We start from the raw sequence: 26,269 nt of genomic DNA on the forward strand, positions 1-26,269 counted from the left end.
TAATACTCTTTTCAGCCTTAGCTGTCCCTGCCTTGCTCCCCTAAGGTATATTCTGAAAAACCTATTTCCAGTGCCTCCCTAGCTTAATGTTAGGTATCACGTGCCTGCTGGCATTTATCAATACTTTAACTGACGTCTGAAGTAATAACTGTGAATAAAACTAACTGATAATGCAAATGCCAGATATGAAGTTTACCTGTCTGGCTTCCACCATAGTAGAACCTTTAGAGTTGGCCCACAAACCTGAATGCCTAGTGGAGTCGGCTGAGTAATATATGTGCTATAATTTTGGCCAGGATTGAGATACTGGGATTGATGAGGACTTTGATATGACGGGACTATGCATACCTACCTAAGAGCATTTGAATTAAAAAATGGAAAGTGGGGGCACCTGGGTGGTTCAGTTGGTGAAGCGTCTGCCTTCGGCTCAGGTCATGATCCCAGGGTCCTGGGATCAAGCCCTGCATCAGGCTCCCTGCTCAGCGGAGAGCCTGCTTCTCCCTCTCCCTCTGCCTGCCGCTCTGCCTACTTGTGCTCGCTCTCTCTCTCTCAAATAAATAAATAAAATCTTAAAAGAAAAAAATGGAAAGGCCTGGCTAAACCCGTCTAAGAATGATAGATTCTGGTATTGATATTTTGGGGTTGTAGCCCATTCTGTTCATTAGGTAGGTAAATGAGCAATTTAACTCTCTTATAAACTATACAGTAAGCTTTGAAGATTCTGAAGTCCTGGTTTACCTTATCTCTGCTCCAGCCCTTTTAAAATAAAATTTCTTTGGAAAGTGACCTGCAGAAACAGCAGCCTCTCTTTTTATTCTTCTCTCAGGGATTGATCAAAGAAGACAGATCATATCTCCTCTGAAAGGTAGCTGTTTCCTAGGTAACAATAGAATAAAAGAGTTCCAGATTTACATAGATTCAAGTAATTGTAGAATCAGAAGGGGACTTTAAGGTTCTTAGCCAAAATTCGCTTTATTTTAAAAAAGTCCCAATATTAAAATTGTATTAGTTTTTTATTGCTTTCATAACAAATGACCACAACTTTGGTGGCTTAAAACTGACATAAATTTATTACTATACAGTTCTGTAAGTCAGGAATCTGACACAGGTCTTGAGGTGTCAGCATTCTTTTCCCAAGGCTCCAGGGAAAATTCAGCTTCCTTGCCTTTCCAGCTTCTTGGAGGCTGCATTTCTCAGCTTGTGGTCACCTTTCCTACATTTTCAAAGCCAACAATTGCATGCCAGGTCCCTCCATGTGTAAAGACTTTTGTGATTACACTGGGCCCACCCAGATAATTTAGGATAATCTGCCTTTTTTTTTAAAGGTCAACTAATTAACTAACAACCTTAATCCCATCTGCAGCCTAATTCCCCTTTGTGATGTAATGTATTTATGGGGATTAGAACATGGGGGGGGGCATTAGTCTATCCACCACAAAAAAATTTGTTTTAAAGATTTATTTTTATTTGAGAGAGCGAGTGCACGCGAGTGGGGGGAGGGCAGAGAGAGGCAGAGAAGCAGACTCCCCAGTGAGCAGGGAGTACAACATGGGGCTTGATCCCTGGATCCTGAGATCAGGACCTAAGCAGAAACCAAGAGTCCAGAGGCTTAACCGACTGAGCCACCCAGGCACCCCCACCACAAAAATATTTTAAGATAGACTAGATGAAGAATTTATATCACAGAAGAATTCTTCCCCTTATAAAAAACATTTTTTACACTTTTGTATAACCATACAGGGTAACTTAGTCAGCAGGCATTAATTGAGCATTGTATGTATGCCAGGCACGATAATACTGTTGGTGAACCTGCCTTTGAGTTTTGTGCTTGAGTGTGGGAGCCACGTGACTAACAAGCTCAGTCTAGCAGGATGGGAGTCACGACTGATACTAAGTAAGCACAGGGCTGTGGAAATGCTGTTCTAGAAGGGCTATGGGAACCTTCCTGGAGGAGTTGATGAGATCGGACATCCAGGCTGAGACAGGGACAAATACATGCTAGCTAAGGAAAGGAGATGGGGAGAGAGGGCAAAGGAAGGATGGTAGAGGTAGCACACCACGGACTAAAGCCCAGAGGATTCTGAGAAGGGAACACCCCACATTTCAGCAACTGTTGATATTCAGTTTGTCTGGAGCAGAATAGAAGGGAAGAATGCATCTAGGGGAAATAGTAGAGTACAAGAGTAGAGAGATCAACACGGTCCAGGTTATAAAGCATTATTGTTTTGTAATAACCAGTTTGGGCCTTCTGGGCAAGTTTGAACAGGAGTGATGTGATGTGAGTTGCAGTTTTCAGAAAGATCGCTCAGGCTACAGTGTGGAGAAGGGTTAGAATAGTGCAAGATCAGAGGCAGTGCAAGTGCTTAAGGGGCTTTTTTTTTTTTTTTTTAAGATTTTATTTATTTATTTGACAGAGGGAGACACAGTGAGAGAAGGAACACAAGCAGGGGGAGTGGGAGAGGGAGAAGCAGGCTTCCCGCGGAGCAGGGAGCCCAATGCGGGGCTCAATTCCAGGACCCTGGGATCATGACCTGAGCCAAAGGCAGACGCTTAACGACTGAGCCACCCAGGCGCCCCGGTTAAGGGGCTTTTCTAATAATCTCTGCAGGAGATGCTGCCGGTGGTCCTTACTGAGGGAGTAGCTGTGGGGCTAGAGAGAAGTAAGTGGAGTGAGAGTTATTAAGGGGGTAGAATTGACTGGACTGGGTCGTAGATGAGGTGTGGAAGAGTCCAGGATTAGCCCCAGTTGTGTGGTTTAGGCACCAGGTGCATAATAATGCTGCCTGCAGAGGGTGGGAATGTAGAGAGACAAGGAACAAGTCTGGGGAGAGTAGGGCAGAGGGCAGCGTGGGAATTTAGAGTCAGGTGTTTGGGATCCCTTAGACATCCAAGTGGACATGCTGAACAGGTAGTTGGTCTAGATTTCAGGACTGTGATCTTGGCTAACGATGTAGCTTTTGGAAAGCCAGAAAGGATCTTGAAAATGGCCTACTCGAACGCCTTTTTATTTTTTTAATTTATTTTTATTTTTTATTTTATTGATTGATTTTTACTTAATGGATCACTGATTTTATTATAAAAGGATAGAACTCAGGCACAGCCTGATGAAAGGGATGCATAGGGCAGGGCCTGGGTGAAGGGCAGGGGGGAGCTTTCCACTTCCTCTCCAGGCATACTACTCTCCCACATCCCAGCGTGTTCACCAACCCAGAAGCTACACCCCTTAATTTTTATAAGTGAGAAAATTCAGGTTTAATCTACAAGGTGCCTTGTCTTCCTCTGCAGGAGACAGGGAGAGAAAGAGAATGTGAACCCAGGGGCTCCTGATGAGCCAGATGTGTTTCCTGTGTAGCAGAGTTCTCCTTGTCCTGCTAAACAGTGAGGTTCTCCCAATAGGATTCATAATAATAACGATGGTAATTCGCCAACTTTTATTAACTTTCTACTGTGTAAATATTTCCCAGGCAATAGAAATACAGCGATGACAAGACAGATCTTGCTCTAACCCTCATGGACTCCTGGAGTTTAGTGGGAAAGCAGCTGTTAAGTTAAATAATACAGTTGTCACAAGAGTGCATGTGTTGTGCCGGAAGTCAGTGCCCGGAGCAGCGCCTTGGCGCAGGAAGGAGCACTACTTGCTTATGGAACTGACAGATGTTCAGTGTGTGGAATGGAGGAAGCAGTTTGGAGGATGGCGGGCATGAGCTTCAAGTATCGTCTGGGTATTCTGACCACTAATGAAATAGTGCAAAGCTTTCGCGGACAGATCAGGCGGGAGTTGATAGTTTGGGGGAACATGTCACCTCCTTCTATTTTTTTTTTTTAAAGATTTTATTTATTTATTTATTTTTGAGAGAGAGAGAGATCACAAGTAGGCAGAGCGGCAGGCAGAGGGAGAAGCAGGCTCCCTGCTGAGCAGGGGAGTGAGATGTGGGACTCAGTCCCAGAACCCTGGGATCATGACCTGAGCTGAAGGCAGACGCTTCACCGACTGAGCCACCCAGATGCCCCCACCCCTACTTCTAAGGATGATCCTAACCTGATAGCTAGAACCGTAGAAATGTGCGCTCTGTTATCCTCCAGCTCTTCCAACAGATGGTGCCATTTCCAAGAGCATTGGGAATGGGGTTTGTTGCAACTGAAAACACAAACATGTATGGGAAGGGACAGCAGAATATAATAAAAAAAGCAGAAAATTGAAGAATTTTGCATGGTATGTGTGTTATCTGTTGCTGCATAACAAATTCTCATAAAATGTAACAGCTGAAAACAAAAAACATTTATTATTTCATGGCTTCTGTGGTCAGGAAGCTGGGTGTGGCTTAGCTTGGTACTTCTGGCTTAAGTCTCTCATGAGATTTCGGTCAACTACTGGCCAGGCCTGCAGTCATATGAAGGCTTGGACTGGGGCTGGAGAATGTGCTTCCAAGCTCATTCAAATGGTACGTGGCAGGCCCGCGTCCCTCCCTGTGTGGCTTACCTCCCAGTACCCCTTACACCATGACAGCTGGCTTCCCCCAGGGGTAGCAGTCCAAGACAGAGCAGCACCCCAGTTAGAAGCCACATTTTTTTTTAAGTAAACTCTATGCCCAATGTGGGGCCTGAACTCGCAACCCTGAGACCAAGAGCCACACACACGCTCCACTGACTGAGCCAGCCAGATCACCCCAGAAGCCACTCTTTTTTATAGTATAATTTAAAAAGTGACATTCTGGGGCACCTGGGTGGCTCAGTCAGTTAAGCGTCCAACTCTTAGTTTTGGCTCCAGTCATGATCTTGGGGTCATGAGATCCAGCCCCACTTCCAGCTCTCCTCTCAGCACAGAGTCTGCTTGAGGATTCGCTCTCTCTGCCAGTCAGACAACTTTCTCCTTCTTATATAGTTATTTTTTGTGATTTCAGTCATGCCCTGATAGCTATCTAGAAAGAAGGTGAAAAAGAAGGGAATTCCTATCAATCCGGCCTTTCAAATTCTGTGTAGAAACCAGCATTCTCCATCAAGTGTCTATAATGTGATATTTTTATATAAGGAAAAATTGAGAAATTTGCACCTCCAAACATTTTTATGTGAGTATTTCTGTGCAGTTACACATATATACTGACATAGGCATGAATGAAGACTTTTGTCTTTATTTTACTAAGAATATTTTGTTCTGATTTCACAGAATTCAGCTTAATGGAAGCATAAAGTCAGGTAGGATGTTTAGGGACTTGGCTTCTTAGTTTTCTACTGTTCAAATCAGAGTTTCCTAAGTTAAATAATTTTCTGTGTAGTCTTTTGTTTTTTGGTTGTTGGTTTTTATTTCACCCTCCAACTGTTGTTTGCTCATAATCCCTACAAAGAGTAGATGTCTTCTTACCTTTATTTAAAATAATAGTTTCTAAACATCATTCACAGAGTCAACACTGTACTTAATTAAAAGGGTGTTTTTCTCATTGTTTTGTTGTATTTTTAACAAAGTTATTACATCCATCTGGCTCTCTAATTTTGAAAAAAAAGCACACAAGTAGGCATTTGAAAAATGTAGCCATTGGATCAAAAGCAGGTAGAGGGTATAGCCATACAATAGCATATTATTTGGCAATAAAAGAATAAAGTCCTGGGGCACCTGGGTGGCTCAGCTGGTTAAGCATTGAATTCTTGATTTTGGCTCTGGTCATGATCTCAGGGTCGTGAGATCAAGCCCTGTGTCCCGCTCTGGGCTGGGCGTGGAATCTGCTTAGGATTCTCTCCCTCTCCCTCTGCCCCTTCCCCTTCCTCCCGCGTGACACTCTCTAAAAAAAAAAAGAATAAAGTACTAACATGTGCTACAACATGAAAACCTTACACTAAGTCAAACTAGTCACAAAAGGCCATATGTTATATGTTTCTATTTAATATGAAATGTCCCAGGTAGGCAATTTCATAGAGACTGAAGGTAGATCAGTGGCTACCTAGAGCAGGGGACGTTGGGGGAAATAAAGAGACTGGTGGTAGGCAGTACAGGGTTTCTTTTTTGGGTAATGAAAACTTTGTAAAATTGATTGTGGTGTTGGTTACACAGCACTGACTCCACTAAAGCCATTGAACTGTACAGACACGTAAAGTGGTGGATTGTATCTTAGGTGAATTATAGCTCAGTGAAACAGTTTTGAAGAAAGTGGTCGTTGGTTTGGTGATAGGAAGAAACAGTTGGGGTATAGTCTTTTGTCTCTGCAAAATTTAAAGATTACTGGCATAATGGAATGCAACATAACATCAATTTTTTTTGTGAACTGCAATGAATTCAGCATGTTCCTCTGCATTTTTCTTTTGACTCTTGAAGGTTTGAATTAACTCCTGGTTTTCTAAATTTTTCTTTCTCATATAATTCCACTAATGCAAAGAGAATCTGATGTCAGTAGCTTTACGAGAATCACAGAATATTAAGGAGGGGGAAGGGAGGCTTAAAGGAAAATTTAGCAATCTGGTTTCCTTTGGGTATTTAGGTCCTCTCTCTTCTTCCACAAATAGGCACTATTTTTAGTGTTGAATTTAAATGCATACCTTTATATTTGTTAGAGAAATAAAATATGTGTAATTTCAGTTTATAAGATCATTTCTTATAGCCCCATTAAATATGATAATTTTATTTATCCTAGAGAACCAAGGAATATTTTATATTTGATAGCTGGTGAATTCAGTGTGCTTGGAATGAACTGAAAAATATCGTAAAATTTAGCCATTTTGAGATTAGCAGTGTACTTCTAAAGGAAAAACAACATATTAATTGCATTTAAACTCTGGTGGTGCTTAAAATTAAAAAAAAAAAAAAAAAACTTTGGTGCTTGTCTGTAGACCTTGATTGACAATTCTGAAAATTGCATAATTAAATGCATGCTTAGGGAAATCTCTTCATATTTTTAGTTTTTAATAAAATGAGTTAAAGTATAAAATGTCTAAGCAAACTTCTAAGAGGAAAATTAGGGAATCCAATCCAGCTAGTTAACATATTACACATAATTTAGAGTCTCAATCCCAGCAATATTTATGTGTGCTAATTGTGCCTTGAATATGAATTGAAAACAGCCTGGAGCAAATTCTAGAAAGTGGTGGAACTTGCAGGAATAGCTGTGATAGGTAGGGTGTAACTTAGACCTGCTCAAGGGATCACCTGCTTTTGCAACCTGAGTCAGTGGATGTGGAGACTGGCCTTTAACAGCCCATGGGAGCACCATGGGCATGAGTCTGTCATATTACCCTTGAGTTTCTTGAAATGCTTTTTCACATCCACTGTGTATTTGTAAAAATTTAAATACTGAGTTCAGGACATTCAGACAGTTTGTATCCTAATTATGTGAGTCTTTTATATGAAAGGAGAAAAGAAATAATGGTCTTTGAGCTCAAGGCTGGCTGGCTAGAGGCAGCAACGCATGAATACGGAGTTAGGCTTGTCAATCTAGATGGTGGTTACGCTGGGCTCAGTAAAATTTCTGATGAGTAATTAGAGCTCTGCTTTTTCAAGAGTTCAGCAAAGCACACACGCTGTCAAAAGGGCCCCTCCCACTCAGGAGATGTGTCCTTCCCAGGGCGCCTGGGTGGTTCCGTCGTTGAGCGTCTGCCTTTGGCTCAGGTCATGGTCCCAGGGTCCTGGGATCAAGCCCTGTGTCGGGCTCCCTGCTCGGCGGGAAGCCTGCTTCTCCCTCTCCCACTCCCCCTGCTTGTGTTCCTGCTCTCGCTGTCTCTGTCTCTGTCAAATAAATAAATAAAATCTTAAAAAAAAAAAAAAAAAGCGATGTGTCCTTTCCTTCTCGGCATCTACTTGAGGGGAAAATAAGAATATTCTTTTGAAGGTTACACGGTGCTGTCCTTCCACATCTCTAATGGCACATTGCCCCTGAAGCACTGAAAACATACGCGATTTAGCGGGTGCAGGGAGTGCGCTTTCAGCCTTGTTTGAGTTCTGTCCCTCCCAACGTCCTGAAGCATTAAGTGATTTTCAAGAAGCTGCCTAAAATAAAGTCCCGAGGCTGTTTTTATGACGTCCCATCCCTGTATCGATGCTGAAATCACCTGCCAGACACTCAGTCGAGAGACCAGCACTGCCACTTTGAGTGCGTGCCTACTAAGCACTGGGTGTCCGTGACACGTTACTGTATGTCATCCTTAGCCATGCATTTATGAGGAGTCGGGTCACGTCCCGTAGGTCCCCAGGGCAGCTGGACTGCAGCCCCAGCTCCCAACCACAGCCCTGCGCTGCTCCCTCTGAACGCAGAGGAATGTGCTGGGTGGGGCGATGCTAATTGTGCCCTGATTACATAAGGAATCCCTTTGACCCCAGGTCAGGTCATAAGGAAGTTGGCTCATTTTCAGATTTATCTCACAACGCTTGTGTCTAGTATTGAGGAAAAGGAAGGAATACTTCCCTTTTTCCATTTAAATGTGCTTAGCCAGTGAGCAAAGATATTTAAATATGAGCACTCTACTCTCCACATTTATGGCACTCCCCAGAACCTTGCAATGAGGAAATGTGGAAGGAAAAAGGAGTGAAGCACAGAGGGTCTGCCATCGGAGCCACATAAACCATTATTAAAAAGTATTTCTTTAAAAAAAAAAAATTATTTATTTATTTTAGAGAGAGAGTGTGTGCGAGTGGTGAGGAGGGGCAGAGGGAGAGGGAGAGAAGCAGACTCCATGTGAGCAGGGAGCCCGACCTGGGGGCTCAATATCACGACCCTGAGATCATCACCTGAGCCGAAACCAAGAGTCCACCAATCAAATGACTGAGCCACCCAGGCACCCCTAAAAATTACTTTTTTTTTTTTTTTAAGATTTTATTTATTTATTTGACAGAGAGATAGAGGGAGAGCACAAGTAGGCAGAGAGGCAGGCAGAGGGAAAGGGAGAAGCAGACTCCACTGAGCAGGGAGCCCGACGCGGGGCTCGATCCCAGGACCCTGGGATCATGACGTGAGCCGAAGGCAGCCGCTTAACCGACCGAGCCACCGAGGCACCCCCCTAAAAAGTACTTCTGATCCACCTTCCAAAATTATGGCCAAGGTATGCATCAGCATAAACAAGTCAGGCGGTTTGAGGAATTCAGCTATGTAATGGCTCCAAGAATCATAACATGAAATCACAAAAATGAAGGCTTTTTCCCCCTTTTATTATTTTAATATTGCAGTAAAACACGTATAACATAAATCTGCTATTTTAAGTGTGCAGTTCAGGGCCATTAATTACATTCATAATGTTGTGTAACCATCACCACTGTTCCAAAACTTTTATCACTCTAAGCAGAGACTCTGTAAGCATTAAGCAATAGCTCTGTGTCCTTCCTCCCCCAGTCCCTGGTAACCTTAGTTCTACTTTCTGTCGTATGAATTTTCCTGTTGTAGATAATTCATCTAAGTAGAGTCATATAATCTTTTGGTTTTTTGTGACTGGCTTCTTTCACTTAGCATAATGTTTTCAAGTTCGCCCATGTTGCAGCATGTATATACCATGTTTTGTATATCTGTTCATCTGCCGATGAATATCCCTTCAACTTTTGACTAATGTGAATAATGCTGTGGGGCACCTGGGTGACTCAGTCGGTTGAGTGTCCGACTCTTGATTTCGGCTCAGGTCATGATCTTGCTGCGCACTCAGCAGGGAGTCTGCTTGTCCCTCTCCCTCTTCTCCCCCCTCCCCCCTCCCCCCGCTTGCTCAAACTCTGTCTCTAAAATAAATAAATAAAAATCTTTTAAAAAATGTGAATAATGCTGCTGTGAACATTGGCATATATATATCTGCTAGAGTGCCTGTGTACCTAGAAATATACCTATTTTGTGTATATACCTAGAAATGGAATTGCAGGATCATATGGTAATTCAAATTTAACGTTTTGAGGAATTGCTAAACTGTGTCCCACAGCGGCTGTACCATTGTACGTTCCTATCAGCAATTCACAGGGGTTCCAGTTTGTCCACATCATCACTTACTGTCCGTTTGTCTGATGTTTGCCATTGTTCTGTGTCCATCTCAGCCTACAGATAGCGATGCCATGGGCTAGAAATGCCAGGGGCACTTACCTGAGCCTGTATTACTTGAGGTGACCCCCACAGACATTTCCCTGAACAGAGCCAGTGCTGTGGCTGGACAGACCCTTGTGGTTCTTACTATGATTACAAGGCACACCTCAGTAACAACCATAAGTGAACTTTGAAAAAAACGAGGTTTATAATTTACAAGTTCTAGAGGGTACATTGCATGCCCAAGGCCACACAACAACATCACCTGTCGAAAAAGAGAGGGAGAGCAGACTGGGGTTCTGCCTTTATTGGGTCAAGGTCATTGAGAACCGAGGACTTTGTGGGTGAATTTAAAACAGAAGAGCAGGAAATAAAGCACACAAAGGGAGAAGGGGTTGGTCAAATGGTGAGTTATCTAGGTCAACCAGGGCTTTGTGAAAAGGGGAACTACATGGGTGGGGTGGCCTCGCCCTTCATCTAGTTATGTCGTTGGCAGCATGTTTATTCCAGACATTATATCCAAAAAGCAAATGGTCAGGCTTACACTACACCCATAAAAAGGGGTATAAACTGGTATCTCATTGTGGATTTGATGTGCATTTCCCTAATGGCTGGTGACGTTCAGCATCTTTTCATGTGTTTATTGGCCATTTTTATATCTTCTTTAGTGATATGTCAGTTCAAGTCCTTTGCTCAGTTCAATTGGGTTGTTTGTTTCATTATTGTTTATTTGTAGGAGTTCTTTATGTATTCTAGGTATTAATCCCTTATCAGATTTATGATTTGAAGATATTTTCTTCCATTCTGTGGATTGTCTTTTCACTCACCTCATTGTGTCCTGTGATGCAGAATGTTTTTAATTTAGATAAAGTCCAATTTATGTAGTTTTTTCTTTCATTTGCTGTGCTTTTGATACCGTTTTCAAGAAATCATCAGTGTGAAGAAGATAACGCCCCAGTGTTTTCTTCTGAGAGTTTTATTGTTTTAGCTCTTACATTTAGGTCTTTGATCCATTTTTTTTATTAGAGAGAGAGAGTGAGTGCGAGTGGGGAGAGGGCCAGAAGCAGAGAGAATCTTAAGCAGGCTCCATGCTCAGCGCAGAGCTGACTTGGGGCTCCATCTCACGACCCTGAGATTATAACCTGAGCTGAAATCAAGAGTTAGTTGCTCAACCAACTGAGCCGCCCAGGTGCCTCAATTTTTGATCCATTTTGAGTTCGTTTTTGTATATGGTATTAGCTAAGGGTCCAAGTTCATTCTTTTACATGAAGATATCCAGTTGCCCCAGCACTCTTTGTTGAAAACACTGTCCTTTTCACATTGAGTAGCCATAGCACCCTTGTCAAAAATTAACTATGCATATCAGCGTTTATTCTTGGGTTCTCAATTCTGTATCATTGGTCTGTATGTAATAGGTCTATCCTTATGTCAGTACTACAGTGTGTTTTTCCTGTAACTTTATAGTAAGTTTTGAAATCTGGAAGTATGAGTCCTCGAATTTTCTTCCTTTTCAGGATGGTTTTGGCTATTCTGGGTCCCTTGAAATTTTTGGCAGAAAACACTATTGGGATTTGATTGGGATTGCACTGTATCTGTAAATTGTTTGGGCAGAATTGTCATATTGTCCTTCTGGCCCTTCCCCTGCTCGTACTCTCTCTCAAATAAACTAAAAAAAAAAAGAAGAAGAGGAATAATTCTTTTTTTGTGTGTCTAGGTTTTGATAATTTGACTGTAATGTGCCTAATGTGGCTGTCCTTGCGTTTATTGTGCTTGGAGTTTGTTGAGCTTCTTGTATGTGTAGGTTCGTGTTTTTTATGAAATTTGGGATGTTTTCAGCTATTACTTCTTCAAATATACTTTCAGGTTCACTGATTCCTTTTTCTGCTTGCTTAAATCTGCTGTTGAATTCCTCTAGTGAATTTTTCATTTCAGTCACTGTATTTTTTAGCTCCCGAAATTTTAATTTCTGTTTATAATTTCTCTCTCTTTATTCATATTCTCATTTTATTCCTACTTGTTTTCTTGATTTCCTTTAGTTCTTTGTCCATGGTTTCCATTAGCTCTTTGAGCATATTTAAATTCAAATTATTTTTCTAATCCAGTGTCTAATCCTGGGCTTCCATGGGGTTGTTTTCTATCAGTTTATTTATTTCCTCTGAATGGCAGACTCAGCACTGAACACAGAGCCCGATGCAGGGCTCGTTCTCACGACCCTGAGATCATGACCTGAGCCGAAACCAAGAGTTGGGTGCTTAACTGATTGAGCCATCCAGGTACCCCTCAGGGCCTTTAAATTTTAGGTTTTACAATAGCAAGACTTATGCCCAAAGGCTGGAATTAAGTCGAACAGCTCTGAAGAATATTATTTCATATTTTTGTAGGTTATGAGCTTTTTAATTAAGGATGCTGGTTCATTTCTTTTTTTTTAAGATTTTATTTATTTATTTGTCAGAGAGAGCACAAGCAGGGGGAGCAGCAGAGGCAGAGGGAGAAACAGGCTTCCTGCTGAGCAAGGAGCCTGATACAGGACTTCATCACAGGACTCTGGGATCATGACCTGAGTCGAAGGCAGACGCTTAACTGACTGAGCCACCCAGGCATCCCACCGATGCTGTTAAGAAACATCAACTCATTGGGGTGTATGTGTGGCTCAGTTGGTTGAGCTTCCATCTCTTGATTTCAGCTCTAGTCATGATCTTAATGTCCTGGGTCAAGTTCTACACCAGGCTCCACACTCAGTGGAGAGTCTGCTTGAGGTTTATCTCTCTGCCCCTCCCCCTGCTCACGTGTGTGCACACACTCTCTCTCTAAAATAAATAAATCTTAAAAGAATAAAAGAAACATCAAATCATTAACATTTAGGAAGTGATATTCTGTTTAAAAGATGGAAGGCAGGGGCGCCTGGGTGGCTCAATGGGTTAAGCATTGGACTCTTGATTTCGGCTCAGGTCATGATCTCAAGGTTGTGAGACCGAGAGCCCCATGTTGGGCTCTGTGCAGGGCATGGGGCCTGCTTTGGATGACCTCTGCCCCTCCTCCCGCTCATGTGCACTTGCACGAGTGTGCATGCTCTCTCTCTCAAAAAAAAAAAAAAAAAAGATGTAAGGGGTGGGGAGTATAAATATTGAAGCCTTATAAGAATACAGCAATTGAGATGAGTTAAAAGCCCATAGAGTTCTAGCAGAATACTTTGGAGGTTCCTCAAAAAGTTAAACATGGAATTACCACTTAATCCAGCAGTTCCACTTCTAGATATATACCCAAAGTCATTGAAAGCCAGGACTCAAACAGATAGTTGTACACCAGTAGTCTTAGCAATATTATTCACAGTAGCCAAAAGGTGTTAACAAACTAAGTGTCTGTTGACAAATGGGTAAACAAAATGTGTTCTATATGTATATATACATGTGTGTGTCTGTGTGTATTTCTGTTTGGGATGATGAAAAAGTTATGAAATGAATGGTGGTGATGGTTGCACAACATTGTGAATATAATTAATGTCAGTGAATTGTACACTTCAAAATGATTAAAATATTAGTTTTATGTTATATAGAAAAAAGAAATCACCCAAAAAAATTCATAGAGCATCAGACTCAGGGGCATATAGAGCTAATTTGATTACTGCTGGCTGAGTTTTTGTTGTTTTTTGTTTGTTTTGTTTTTAAGATTTTACTTATTTCTTTTAGAGAGAGAGAGAACACGAGTGGGAGGGTCAAAGGGAGAGAGAGAATCTCAAGCAGACTCTGCCCAGTGTGGAGACCCACGCAGGACTCGGTCTCACGACCCTGAGATCATGACCCAAGCCAAAACCAAGAGTCAGATGCTCAACCAGCTGCACCATCTAGGCACCCCTTAGTTGGCTGGGTTTTAAAACAGGATTTTTTCTTCAGCATTAATTGAGCACTTGCTGTTTGCCAGCCACTGCAATACATGCTTTCTATGGAGTATCTCATTTAATCTTCTTTACAGCCTTATTAAGTAGGTAATACAGTTAGCCTCAATTTTTTGATGAAGGGGGCGCCTGGATGGCTCAGTCTTTAAGTGTCTGCCTTCAGCTCAGGTCATGATCCCAGGGTCCTGGGATCAAGCCCCGCATCAGGCTCCCTGCTCTGCAGGAAACCTGCTTCTCCCTCTCCCACTCCCCCTGCTTGTGTTCCCTCTCTCGCTGTGTCTCTCTCTGTCAAATAAATAAATAAAATCTTCAAAAAAAATTTATAGATGAGGATTCTGAAGCACAGAGAGATTAAGTAACTTGCCCAATATCATATTACTAATAAGCGACATTCTCTGCATTTGATCCCAGGTGTTCTGACTTTAGACTGCCCTAAATGTTACACCATGCTATCTCACTTGTGCTGATTTTTTAAAAAGATTTATTTATTTATTTTAGAGGGGAGGTGGGGTCAAGCAGACTCCACGCCGAGTGGAGCTTGATCTCATGACCCTGAGATCACGACCTGAGCCAGAAACCAAGAGTCAGACACTTAACAGACTGAGCCACCCAAGCGCCCTCACTTTTGCTGAATTTTAAAGTGTGTTTAAAGGAATTCTTTTTCATGTTTGAGTTACCATAATTTGCCACAGAACGATTATTGCACGTGCCTCTCCAGACTTCTTCAGAACAATACCTGCCTACCGACCTCTGCAAGACGAGAACTCAGAGAAAAAGGAGGAATGGTTCACTCTGAAGGGAAGTGTTGGAGTGTGGTTTGTGTTAACAATTGTCTCTGGATGCTGGTGGAACTCTCCCTTGGGTTCCTTATCTGATCTCGCATCAGTGTAGTGAGCACTTCAACACAGGTCAAGGAAAGTATTTTTATAAAATCAGTGAATCTTAGATTTTTTTTCCTAATACCTTTCTTCAAAAACGTAGTGTTCTTATTTAAAAGAAGAGAGGCTGTGGAATTGTGGATAAATGGAAGTGCCTACTACTTTCTTTCTGATTTAAATGTAATTTCTTAGGAGAGTTCATGTGATTAAAAAGGCAATGTACCCATGTAACAGATGGGAAAATTAAGGATTAAAGAGACTGACTTCCCCAGTCCTAGAACAAGGAAGCAGTCGATTTAGGGTTCAAACCCAGACAGCCCGACTCCAGAGCCCATGCTCTCATGTAATCTCTTTGATGAATTTCAAGTGCTTCATCTATAATTTCTAATACCCACCTTTATAATGCTGCGGAGAGAATCAAGGAACATAGAGTATATGGTTTATAGTATACTCCAAAGTGTTTGAGTACCTGCTGAGCGTGAGCACTGTGTTCAGGGCTGAGGTTATGGTGCTGTAGCATACACTTGCTCTGCGTACACCTGCTTTGGGTACACCTGCTCTGTGTACACCTGCTCTGTGTACACCTGCTCTGTGTAACCTGTTCTGCATACACCCACTCTGCATACAGCTGCTCTGCATACACTCGTTCTGCGTACACCCACTCTGCATACACCCACCCTGTGTATACCCGCTCTGTGTATACCTGCTCTGTGTACACCTGCTCTGTAAACCTGACAGTGCAGGCAGAGGGAGCAGCATGAACAGAGCAGCTTGTTCTCTTAAAACCACACAATCCTGCATATAAGATAGTGTCCTTTTACTCTGAGTTAGTAGTGTGTAGAATTTGAAATGTATTAGGCCTTTAAATAACCCTTTTCCCGTCCCCAAACGTCCCTAGCTTAGCTTATGTCATCACTGTGAACATTTTATCCTAAGCATCATCACTGCTGCGACCTTTACCTTGGCTTCGATGTCTTCTGCATAGCATCCTGCTAATTCCCATTTTGTCCCTGGTAAGTTTCACTCTCCTGAGTAATTACCACCTAAGGTACCAAGTGTGGGGTTTTGCCTTGTACCTAAGCTCATCATTCTCCATGTCACACAGAGGTGTATTTACAGATGGCAGACCAATAGTAGATTAAGTAATGGAGAATAATATGAATAATGTCAGGGTACATTCCTAAAGTTTTCAGGTAAAGAATACTACTATATTCTCCCACAATATGTCTCTTAACCACTACCAGAGACAGATTCCAAGTTGAATAAAAAATTATGTGTCAAAAGACAAATACCATATGATTTCACTCATATGTGGAATTTCAGAAACAAAACAAATGAACAAAGAAAAAAAAGGCAACAAAAAAATAGACTCTTAATTATAGAGAACAAAGTGGTGGTTACCAGAGGGGAGGGGCTGGGAGGATGGGGGAAGTAGGTGAAAGGAATTAAGAGTACACTTATCTTGATGAACACTGAGTAATGTAGAGAGTTGCTAATCACTATATCGTACACTTGAAACTAATATGACACTGTACGTTAATTATACTGGAATTAAAATAAAAAATTGTGTGTCAAGGGACACCTGGGTGTCTCAGTCACTTAAGTGTCTGACTCTTGATCTTGGCTCAGGTCATGATCTCAGGTCATGAGATCAAGCCCCACACTGGGCTCTGCACTGGGCATGGAGCCTGCTTGGAATTCTCTCTTCCCCTCTCCCTCTGAACCTCACCCACTCCCAGTCACACTGTCTCTCTGGAAAAAAAAAAAATTATGTGTCAAAATGGACAGAATTCAGGTGGTATGATACATTGAATAAAATCTCTCAATCAAGGTAATTCATTTCTGGCAGAAGATAGTTACAAATAATTTTTAAAAATAAAACCTAGTAGGTGCAAGTAAACACTGATGTTGATTTTAGAGCATGATGAAGTTGACAGGTGTTAAGTTATGGTCTATGAATTTGTCACCATCTGTATATAAATAGTATCACCAGATTGCTTAATGTGGAATTCTAACTCTAACTCATTTGACTTTCACAGATGAAAGTAAATAGAATTTTATATTCCTGTATAAATTCATATCTGGCCCAAAAAAAAGGTTTCATTTAAATTGAGTAAGACTTTGTAGCAAAGATGAAATTACGTGTTGTACAGTATATGTTTTTATTTGGCTTTCATTCTTAACGATAAATATCTTTACCAGAAAACTTTTATGTGTCAGAAGGAATTTTTGTACTAATTGTGATACATTATTACACTTCTTTTTTCTTTCTTTTTTTTAAAAGATTTTATTTATTTAAGAGAGAGAGAATGAGATAGAGAGAGCATGAGAGGGGGGAGGGTCAGAGGGAGAAGCAGCCTCCCTGCTGAGCAGGGAGCCCAAAGCGGGACTCGGTCCCGGGACTCCAGGATCATGACCTGAGCTGAGGGCAGTCGCTTAACCAACTGAGCCACCCAGGTGCCCTACACTTACTTTTTCAAGAAAACTTTTGTTAAGTTCATGTGGTGTCAAAATTATTTTGAAATCCAACATGTTCATCCCATTCTCTCCGGGCCTGCAATGTTTCTGCCAAGAAATCCACAAATACCTTTCCAGGGGTTCCCTGGAATGTGAGGGATATTTTTTTCTTTTCCTGTCTTCTTAAAAATTATTGTTATTTTGTATTTCCTACATAGTTTATCAGTGTTATTACAGGAGCACTGGGAGCTGGAAACCTCTCCTGAGACTTTTAGTAACCTCTACTCAAACTCATGACCCCAAGATCAAGAGTTGCATGCTCTTCCAACTGAGCCAGCCAGGCACCCTCTCTTGCTGTTTTAAAAATACTCTATTTCTTTGATTTTAGATAGCTTTATTATAACGTGTCTTAGGAGAAGATCTTTTTAGGTTGATAATTTTGGGGAACCTATAAGCTTCATGAACGTGGATGTCCAAATCTTCCTCCATATTTGGAGATTCTTAGTCATTATTTCTTTAAGTTAGTTTTCTGCCCTCTTTTCCCTCTCTTTTCCTTCTGGGACTCCAGTAATGCGTAGGTTGTTTCTGTTCATGGTATCACACAATTCATGTAAGGTTTCTTCATTCTTTTTCATTCTTTTTTCTTTTTGCTCTTCTGACCAGATAATTTCAAATGACATATCTTTAAGTGCACTGATTCCTTCTTGTGCTTGGTTGAGTTTGCTGTTGGAGCTCTCTGTTGAATTTCTCATTTCAATGTATTCAACTCTAGGATTTCTGCTTGATTTTGAAAGATTTTTATTTATTTATTTAACAGAGATAGCACAAGTAGGCAGAGTGGCAGACAGAGGGAGAGGGAGAAGCAGGCTCTCCGTCGAGCAGGGAGCCCAATGCGGGGCTCGATCCCAGGACCCTGGGATCATGACCTGAGCCGAAGGCAGCCGCTTAACCGACTGAGCCACTCAGGCACCCCTCTGCTTGATTTTTATCATGGTTTCTATTTCTTTGCTAAACTTCTCATTTTGTTCATATGTTATTTTCCTAATTTTGTTTGTCTATCTGTGTTATGTTCATTAAATTTCTTTAAGAAGATTATTCTGAATTCTTTGTCAAATGGTTCATAGATCTCCATTTTTGTAGGGCCTTTTATTGAATCTTTGTTAGTTTCCTCTGGTTGTGTCATGTTTTCTTGATTATTTATGATCCTTGTGGACTTATGTTGGTGTCTGCACATCTAAAAAAGCAGTCTTTACAGAATGGCTTCAACAGGGAAACCCTTCACTAGTCAGCCTGTCCAGAGATTCTGGGTGGGCCAGCTAGTGGTGACCATGAGCAGGCTTGATGCTGGAGTCCTCAGGTGGGCAAATCTGCTGACTGGGTCCACTGGGGTGGGCCTGGTGCTTGAGTCTATGTGGATGGGCCTTGGATCCTGGGTCCTTTGGGATGGATGAGGTACCAGGCACCGCACCATTAGGGTGGTGGACCTAACACCTTAGTCCGTGAGAGCCACCCTGGCTCTGGTGTTGCTGGGAGCTTGTGTCCATGGGACCCAGCCTGGAACCTGAGTCAGCTGGGGGGTTGCCTGGAGCTAGGGTGATCCTGGAGCCTGGGTCCATGGAAGCTGGCCTAGAGGCTGGTGTCACAGTGGCCAGCCTGGTTACATTTCTTAAATCACTCTGGAGACTTTGAATGTTTGAGATGGTCAGATCTAGGAGGAATCTGAGGTCTCACCTGGCCAATCCCTTCATTTTAAAGATAAGGAACTACAGTATAGAAAATAAATATCTAATCCAAGTCACTTGGAAAAATGACAGAAGTGATGTCTCTTGCTCCTCCTATTCCAGTGCTCTTTGATTTATACTACTTTGTCCCAGCAAGGAATATTATCTTAAGAGGTAAGTTTTGTAATTAAGTTATCTCTGAAACTCATGATCTTCAACCCCAATAAATAATCCTTTTGTGGTATAAGTCTTTCAAGTTTCCCTGACCTCTTAACCCATTTGGAATGACACATGTGAGCCTAATCATATTTTCCATTCCCTCCCTACACTTGGCAATTAAACTACTATATTCTTTCTAATTGTTTACATTAGCCTTCCATTGCTCTTGGAATCTTTAGGCTCGTATATATGCTTTTCGAACTTTTGTTGGTTTTGTTTGATGACTAATATTCTGTTACAATTTCTTTTGTTGGCTACATAATTTTATTTACCAGTGTATTGCATGTTTATAAATTGTATGTATCCATAACATTAATTATTAAAGTAACTTGAAAATGGATCTAGCAGGGACCATGGCCATTATGAATCTACACTGTCTAACTAACTGAGATAATCACAATCCATGTTTCCAGTTCCATTATTTGGGACCTTACCTGACCTTCTTTAGATAAGAGAGTCATAAAGTCTGTCCTTTTTCTTTTTTTTTTTAAGATTTTATTTATTTATTTGAGAGAGAGAGAGCACATGAGAGGGGGGAGGGTCAGAGGGAGAAGCAGAGTCCCCGCCAAGCAGGGAGCCCGATGCGGGACTCGATCCCGGGACTCCAGGACCATGACCTGAGCCGAAGGCAGCCGCTTAACCGACTGAGCCACCCAGGCACCCAAGTCTGTCCTTTTTCTTTACCTTTGAGAATTTTGTCCTTCTTTGGTAATATTTTTCAAGAGTTTTCTTTAACTCCCCTTTACTGAAAATGACCAATAATGATATAATTCCTACATGTTTTCAAGGAAGAAGCATGGAGTAATATTTGATAATTATGTGGGAAGAATTTAGTCAAGAGAAGTATAGAATTTGGGAGGCTGGCTTTATCACAGCCTATATGAGATTAAATGTCTTGGACATAATCGTGTGCCTGGGGAAAAGGGAAAGAAACAGTAGTTCTCTTAGTTTCTTTGGAGTTCTCTATGGAAAGCTTATCTTTCCACATTGGCACTACTACCATTTGGTTAGAAAATTGAAAAGCAGAAGAATCATCCATGTTTTCACAGATACTCTCTGTGCAAAATGGCAGGCCATCACTAAGTCTTGTATTTCCAGATCTCAAATGATACAAAATTCATACAAGAGAATTTTCTAAATATAAGGAATCACCATAGGTGATTAATTTTAGAAATCACGGCACTTGGAATTTTCGTGCTGAAGACACTGCTGGTTATAGTTACAGGTTATAGTTACAATAATTGTGGCCCATAAATGAATCCCTGTGGATGCAGGAGTTCTGATCCAATGAAGACGAGACCTTTCAGCAATCACTGTAATACAATCTAGCACAATACAGGGCTATCTACAGTATTGAGAGGAAAGTAAGTTTACCATAGGCCCATGTTATACAGAAATACATGGATTTTGTTAGCGTAAAACATAAATAGGCATAGATGGGAAGAAAATATTCTGTTAGAATCTGTAATTGCTCAAGTCGCAGAATATTTTACTAAGGAGATGAAGAGCTGACCCACCTGGCTAGAGCAGTGGGTTTGTTTAGAAGGCAGTAGAAGACAAGAGTTCGGGCACACTTTAGAGAGCTCGCAGGAGGCATCCTCCAACATGGTATGTACACTGCATTACTGAGAGGGAGCCTTCTGAGACTGATCCCCTAAATGGATGTACAGATGCAGATAGTCTATTCAATTTGAATATGCAAATTAGAGCAGATACTGAGATTTCCGTGAGGGGTGAAGTTCTAACATGTAATGATTAAATTTTTAAAATTTGGTACATCATTTCAGGAGCTTCAGGTCAAGCATTTATTCATGGATGATTGATTGATTGATTGATTTTAGAAGTTTGTGTTACTTAACTACTTATTATGAAAAAATTTTCACGACCATTAGCTCTGGCTTCTGAATTCCTGCTGCTCTCTTGGGATCCAGAAGTAGTCCTACAGTTACCAGACCAGAGTTTAAAGAGGAGGTCGTAACTTCTTTAGTCCTTTTATATGAGAGGTGCATTTACCTTCTGTGTGTTTTATTTTGAGCAAGCCAGGACTTTCTCGATTACAGCTAATCTGTTTTTTCCTTTGGTTGAATCAAGTTTGTGGTCACGTTTTAACCCTCGTACTTTCCTTTAGATCTCTTTTTATTAATACTCGTAATTAGAATTCTGCAAAAATAGTTCATGTGTGTGCTAACAGAGGGAGTCAGATGACAGCACAGTTTAATGAGGACAAAAACCTGTGGTTCTGGGCTTTTTCCGCCCCGTGTGATTAGCTTTATTTGCAAATTTTATGGTTAACAGACATAATTATTTTAAGGTATTCCACCATGATGATACTTTATCCTAACACAGGCATTTTATTTACTTCTTAAAGGACTTTGTTCAGGAGATGCTACACCTTTGATGCGAGAAAATACACTAAGTACATCCACACATGCTGTGAGTGATGAAGAGTCCGCAGAAGTAAACGCTAATGATCAACCCGAAGCCCCAAAGCAAGTTCTTCAGTATCTGTTCTCACTTATACGAGGGGAAGTTGAGCAGTTGGATTCCAGAGCACTCCCCCTCTGCCTTCACCAGGTACTCCAGCAAACCCTTCACGTCCTGCCTCCCTACAGTTCTGGGACCGGGGTGTGGAATCATTGAAAATACAATTCTCTGTAATTGGTTCTCCCCAACCTGCCATTGGGAAGCCCAGGAGGTCACCCTGGGTTAGTGGCTGGTGGGAAGTTTAGCATATGACTACTAGTGGCCACACATCGGCCTTGAATAATCCATTTGTAGTTAAGACAATCACCGACGTCCTTTATGTAGTGAATAAGCTGTGTACGAGTAAGAGTCAATGTAGCAAGCGCTTAGTAAATACCACCGAGATGTCAAAAACTCTGCTAGACACTGCGGAAACAAAAATTACTTAACAGAGTATGTCCTTAAGAGAGCCACTGTGGAAAAGGAGAAGCACTTCTAGAGATAAATAATGGAAGAAGTCTGTACTAAGGGTAGACAGATATTTAAGGTTCAGCAAAAGCACAAAATGTGTGATTAACTTTGTTCTGTGAGCATCAGGGGACTCTTGAGCTGGGTTTTGCGGGGTATGTAGGCGCTCACTAGATGAACAGAGTGAGCTAGTGTGGGAAGAGATTTCAGCCCCCACAAAGGCATGGCTGAGATGGTGTTGGAAGATTAAGATGGAGAAGAGGTAGGAATTGACATTGGGTGGCTGGGGGCAGTGATCACGGCATTCCTCATAGGGACTGGGAATTTTTAATGGTGGGAGTGCCAAATTGAATGTGAATTTTAGAAAATTAACTCTGCTGAAGACCAGGAGGGTAAATTAGGAGATGAGAGCCTGGACACCGGGAGGCCTCTGGACAGTGGTGAGAAAGCTTTTTTACACAAAAGCTAATTCAGAAAAATAAGATATGTATGAACTGCATTTAATTTTTCCTTTAAAATGAAAATAATGAAATAATGGAGAAACTGAGACTCCCTCACCAAGCAAGTTCCTTACAGTTCTGGGGCCAGAATTTGCTTATTCCATTCAGTGCATCTGTTTTTGGAACACTGTGGCAGAAATTTGAATATAGGCTGTATATTAAATAATATTATTGCCCTAATTCCTTGAGACTGGTAATAGAATTATAGGTTTTATAGGACAGTATCCTTGTTCTTGAGAGGTACATGCCCACATATTTGGGAGTGGAGTGACTGTTATTATGATATTTTCACTTATCATTACCTAGGATACTTCAGTAGGAAAAAGTGCAGAGGAGAGGAAAAGACCAAAAGAGAAACCAAATTTGGCAAAATGTCAACAATTGACAGATCTAGGTGAAAGGTAAATGGCTGTTGATTTTACTCTTCTTTGAACTCTTCTGTAGAATTTCGATAAAAAGTTGAGGAAAAGGACACTTGGAGTAAAGATGGAAATAGCAAATATAGTCAAATCTTTTCAAGGAATTTATGTCACTGGGCTGTTGTTGCATGAAAGGTAAGAAGAATGCTCTTTTCTGCTGATGTACAATCCTACAGCCGAAGCAGTTCTAGTAGATCTGGATCAGGCCTGAAGATGATTTAAATTTTTTTAAGTTTATTTATTTATTTATTTTTATTTTTTGTAACCTCTACACCCCACGTGGGGCTTGAACTCACGACCCCGAGATCAAGAGTCGCATGCTGTTCCTTTTTTAATTTTTTTATGTCTCAAAGTAAAATTCTCCCCACCCTCCCCACCCCTCAGGAACATATCAGAGTTGCTGAGTCCTGTAGGTCATGCTTCTTAAATATCTCAGCAATCTGTCCTCCCCTGACGGAGGAGTTTAGAGAGCATGGTGGTGGTTTAAAAGCATGGCTTTGGGATCCACTGCTAACAATCTAAGTGGCTTTCAGTTTGTTCTGTAATGTGGAGGACCAAATGGAATAATGCGTATAAAACACTTAACATAGTGCTTGGTACACAGTAACAGCCAAATAAATAGTAAGCATTATGACTGCACCCTCACTGTCACTAATTCAAGGACTGCAAGTAATTCTCAGGTGTTCTGTCATCAGGATTCTTTAGTCTTCTGTAATCCGAAACAGTCCCTGCCTTTGTTGTTGTTGTTTTTTAACTTATATGGACACTTATGAAGAGCCCAAGAATTCTTGTAGGATGCCCCATAATTAGGATTTGTCTGGTTGTTCCTTCATGATTTGATTCAGTCTAAAACACTTTGGACAAGGATTCTGCTTTGGTAACATTATACCTGATTTTCTCTTGAACCCACTCCAGTCTGGCTTTTGTCCCCACACTCCACCAAAATTACACTCTGAAGGGTCCTAAGTGGCTTCTGTGTCACATGTTCGTGCAAATCCAGTGGTCAGTCTGTGCTCAGTTTTCGTCCTGCTGGGGGTGTGAGAAGCTTTGACAAGTTGAGCACATAGTCCATTTTGAAGCACTTTATTTGCCTTTGGGACCCTCTCTTCTTGGCATTCATGCCTTGCCTCACTAGCCATGCTTTCTCTGGCCCGTTTGCTGAATCCTTCATATTTTACTCATTTTTGTTTAATATTTTAAAAATTTATTTGAGAGAGAGAGAGAGCACGAGCAGGGGGAGCGGCAGAGGGAGAGGGAGAAGCAGGCTCCCTGCTGAGTAGGAGCCCTGTGCGGGACTTGATCCCAGGACCCTGAGATCATACCTGAGCTGAAGGCAGACGCTTAGCTGACTGAACCACCCAGGCGCTCCATAAATTTTACTAATCTTTACACATTGGAGCTCTTCAGTATGCAATTCTGAACTCCAGGCTTCAATATCCAGCTTCCTCAGGTGTCTAAAAAGTACTTCAAACTTAAGATATCCAAAATCAAACTTTGCTTTTTCTCCCAAATCTTCTGCTTCCCTAGTCTTCCCCCTCTTGTTAAATGGCAGCTCCATTGCTGTAGGTGCTGAGACCAAATGCTTTGAAGTCATCTTTTATTTCCTTCCTCCCCACATCCAGTTTCAGTGAGTATGCGCTGCAGATCTACTCCCACACACACCCAGAATCTGACCCCTTTTTACCTCCTTCATGCCTCCACCCCAGTGCAGGACTCAGACCTCACCTGGATTCTTGCAGTGAACTCGTCACTTTAGAAACCCTCCTGACTCTCCCTCTCCCTTTTCGTCTTTGTCTTCTACACAGCAGTCATCATGACCCAGAGAAAATGTAAGTCAGAGCCTGTCAGTCCTCTACTCAGAGCCCTCTGGTGGCTTCTCTTGTCATTCAGGGTTAAAGCTAAAATCCTTACAGGGCCTATGAGACCCTGCACTATCCATGCTGTTACCTCCTAGACCTTAATTCCGAAAACGCTCCCTTTTAGTCACTGCTTCCCAGGTCCACTTGCCTCCTGGCAGTTCCTCAGATATACAAGGATGCTCCTGCTTCAAGACCTTTGCTTCTCCTTTCTACCCTTTCAAAGCCGCTAGAGGCTGCACCAAAACAGAGGGGTAAACCCGGGAGCTGGAGGGTGTGAGATGTCAGAAATTGGGATGCTACCCAGGAGAGGGGTGAAGGGAGATGACAGCTCTGTACAAGGAGAGAGTCTCCAGTTCTGTTTGGAGCAGATCAGAGTAGTCTAGGAGAAACTTCTATATCCTTTTCCTATTTCTGAGTATTTACTGTCTCTGAATGTACTGAGGGAAGATTTATTGGTGGCGAGCTTGGAGTTATATAAGTGACAAGTGCATGGAAAACTATGCCCCCCCCCCAAAAAAAGTGGGGGAAATGGGAAGGAAAAAGTAACTCCAGGGAAAACAAAAGGTTTTCAGGAAAGGAAAATTAATGAGTTTACTATCTGGCTTGGCTTACAGTAAGGCACACATTAAATGTTACCTATCCATTGCTACAATATAACCATATGGGGTAGGTGAGTGTGGGAGAGTGTCTGTGTGCTGTGTGTTTGCAGGGTTGGGGCCGGGGGAGCAAAAATCTCAGTCCTCATCTTCTAAAAAACCTAAAAATCCGGAAATGGCCAAAATAGGCGTAATGTTTAGGGATACAGAGGTTAAAAGAAAAAGAAACCAGAAGATCTCTGAGCGCTTGCTCCCGAAGAACGGAGAAAAGGCCAAGAGGGCAGGGCTTTATGAACACATATCATAGGACTGTTGGACTCCTTAAACCACAGACTTGCACAATTTTAATGAAAATAAGAATGGAAAGGAGATATTAATAATCCAAGCATAAGGTGAGAAAAGCATGCTGGTTACGGCGGTGGTGGGGGCTCCAGAGAGGGATGGACTGCAGTCCCCTCGAAGGAAGAATCCCTAAGACTTGGAGTGGATGCGAAAGTGGAGGAGGAAAGTCTGAGATGGCCAGGAGATCCAGGCTGGGCGAGTGGCATTCCATGAACAGAAATGAGGAATTGGAGAGGGAAAGTCCCTTGGGAACAATTGTTAGTTTTGAGGTGATAGTCCATCAGAACATGTGCTAAAGGCTGTTGGCAACATAACTGCAGTTACATCAGATATGTACTTGTATTTTCAGCTCCTGAAACTCTTCAAGATTCCATTTAAAAATGCTTGTTTTCGGTATGAGTAATCTTTCACACACTTAGTTAATACGACTGCAGGTTAGCTCTAAGTATATAACTGAAGTCATAAACTTGGAAGCTTTTCATAT

General features: G+C 41.7%; 1 protein-coding gene across 5 annotated transcripts in view; it reads left to right on the top strand.

Annotated features, from left to right (window-relative positions):
* Positions 1–26,269, top strand: part of CNST (consortin, connexin sorting protein) — a 116,343-nt gene that overhangs the window by 47,889 nt on the left and 42,185 nt on the right. For all 5 annotated transcript variants that reach the window (XR_010412375.1, XM_064594433.1, XM_064594432.1 and 2 more), the window contains one exon: positions 21,507–21,712. Coding sequence is in view for 4 of the 5 variants with exons in the window: in XM_064594433.1 (XP_064450503.1) it covers positions 21,507–21,712 (206 nt within the window). In the remaining variant the exon portion in view is untranslated. The remainder of the gene's footprint in view (positions 1–21,506; positions 21,713–26,269) is intronic.

The sequence above is a fragment of the Mirounga angustirostris genome, unplaced genomic scaffold, assembly GCF_029215605.1.
Source record: "Mirounga angustirostris isolate CCGP_5_RB_7025 unplaced genomic scaffold, mMirAng1.0.hap1 SCAF_6, whole genome shotgun sequence".
In the NCBI taxonomy this organism is placed as follows: Eukaryota; Metazoa; Chordata; class Mammalia; order Carnivora; family Phocidae; genus Mirounga; species Mirounga angustirostris.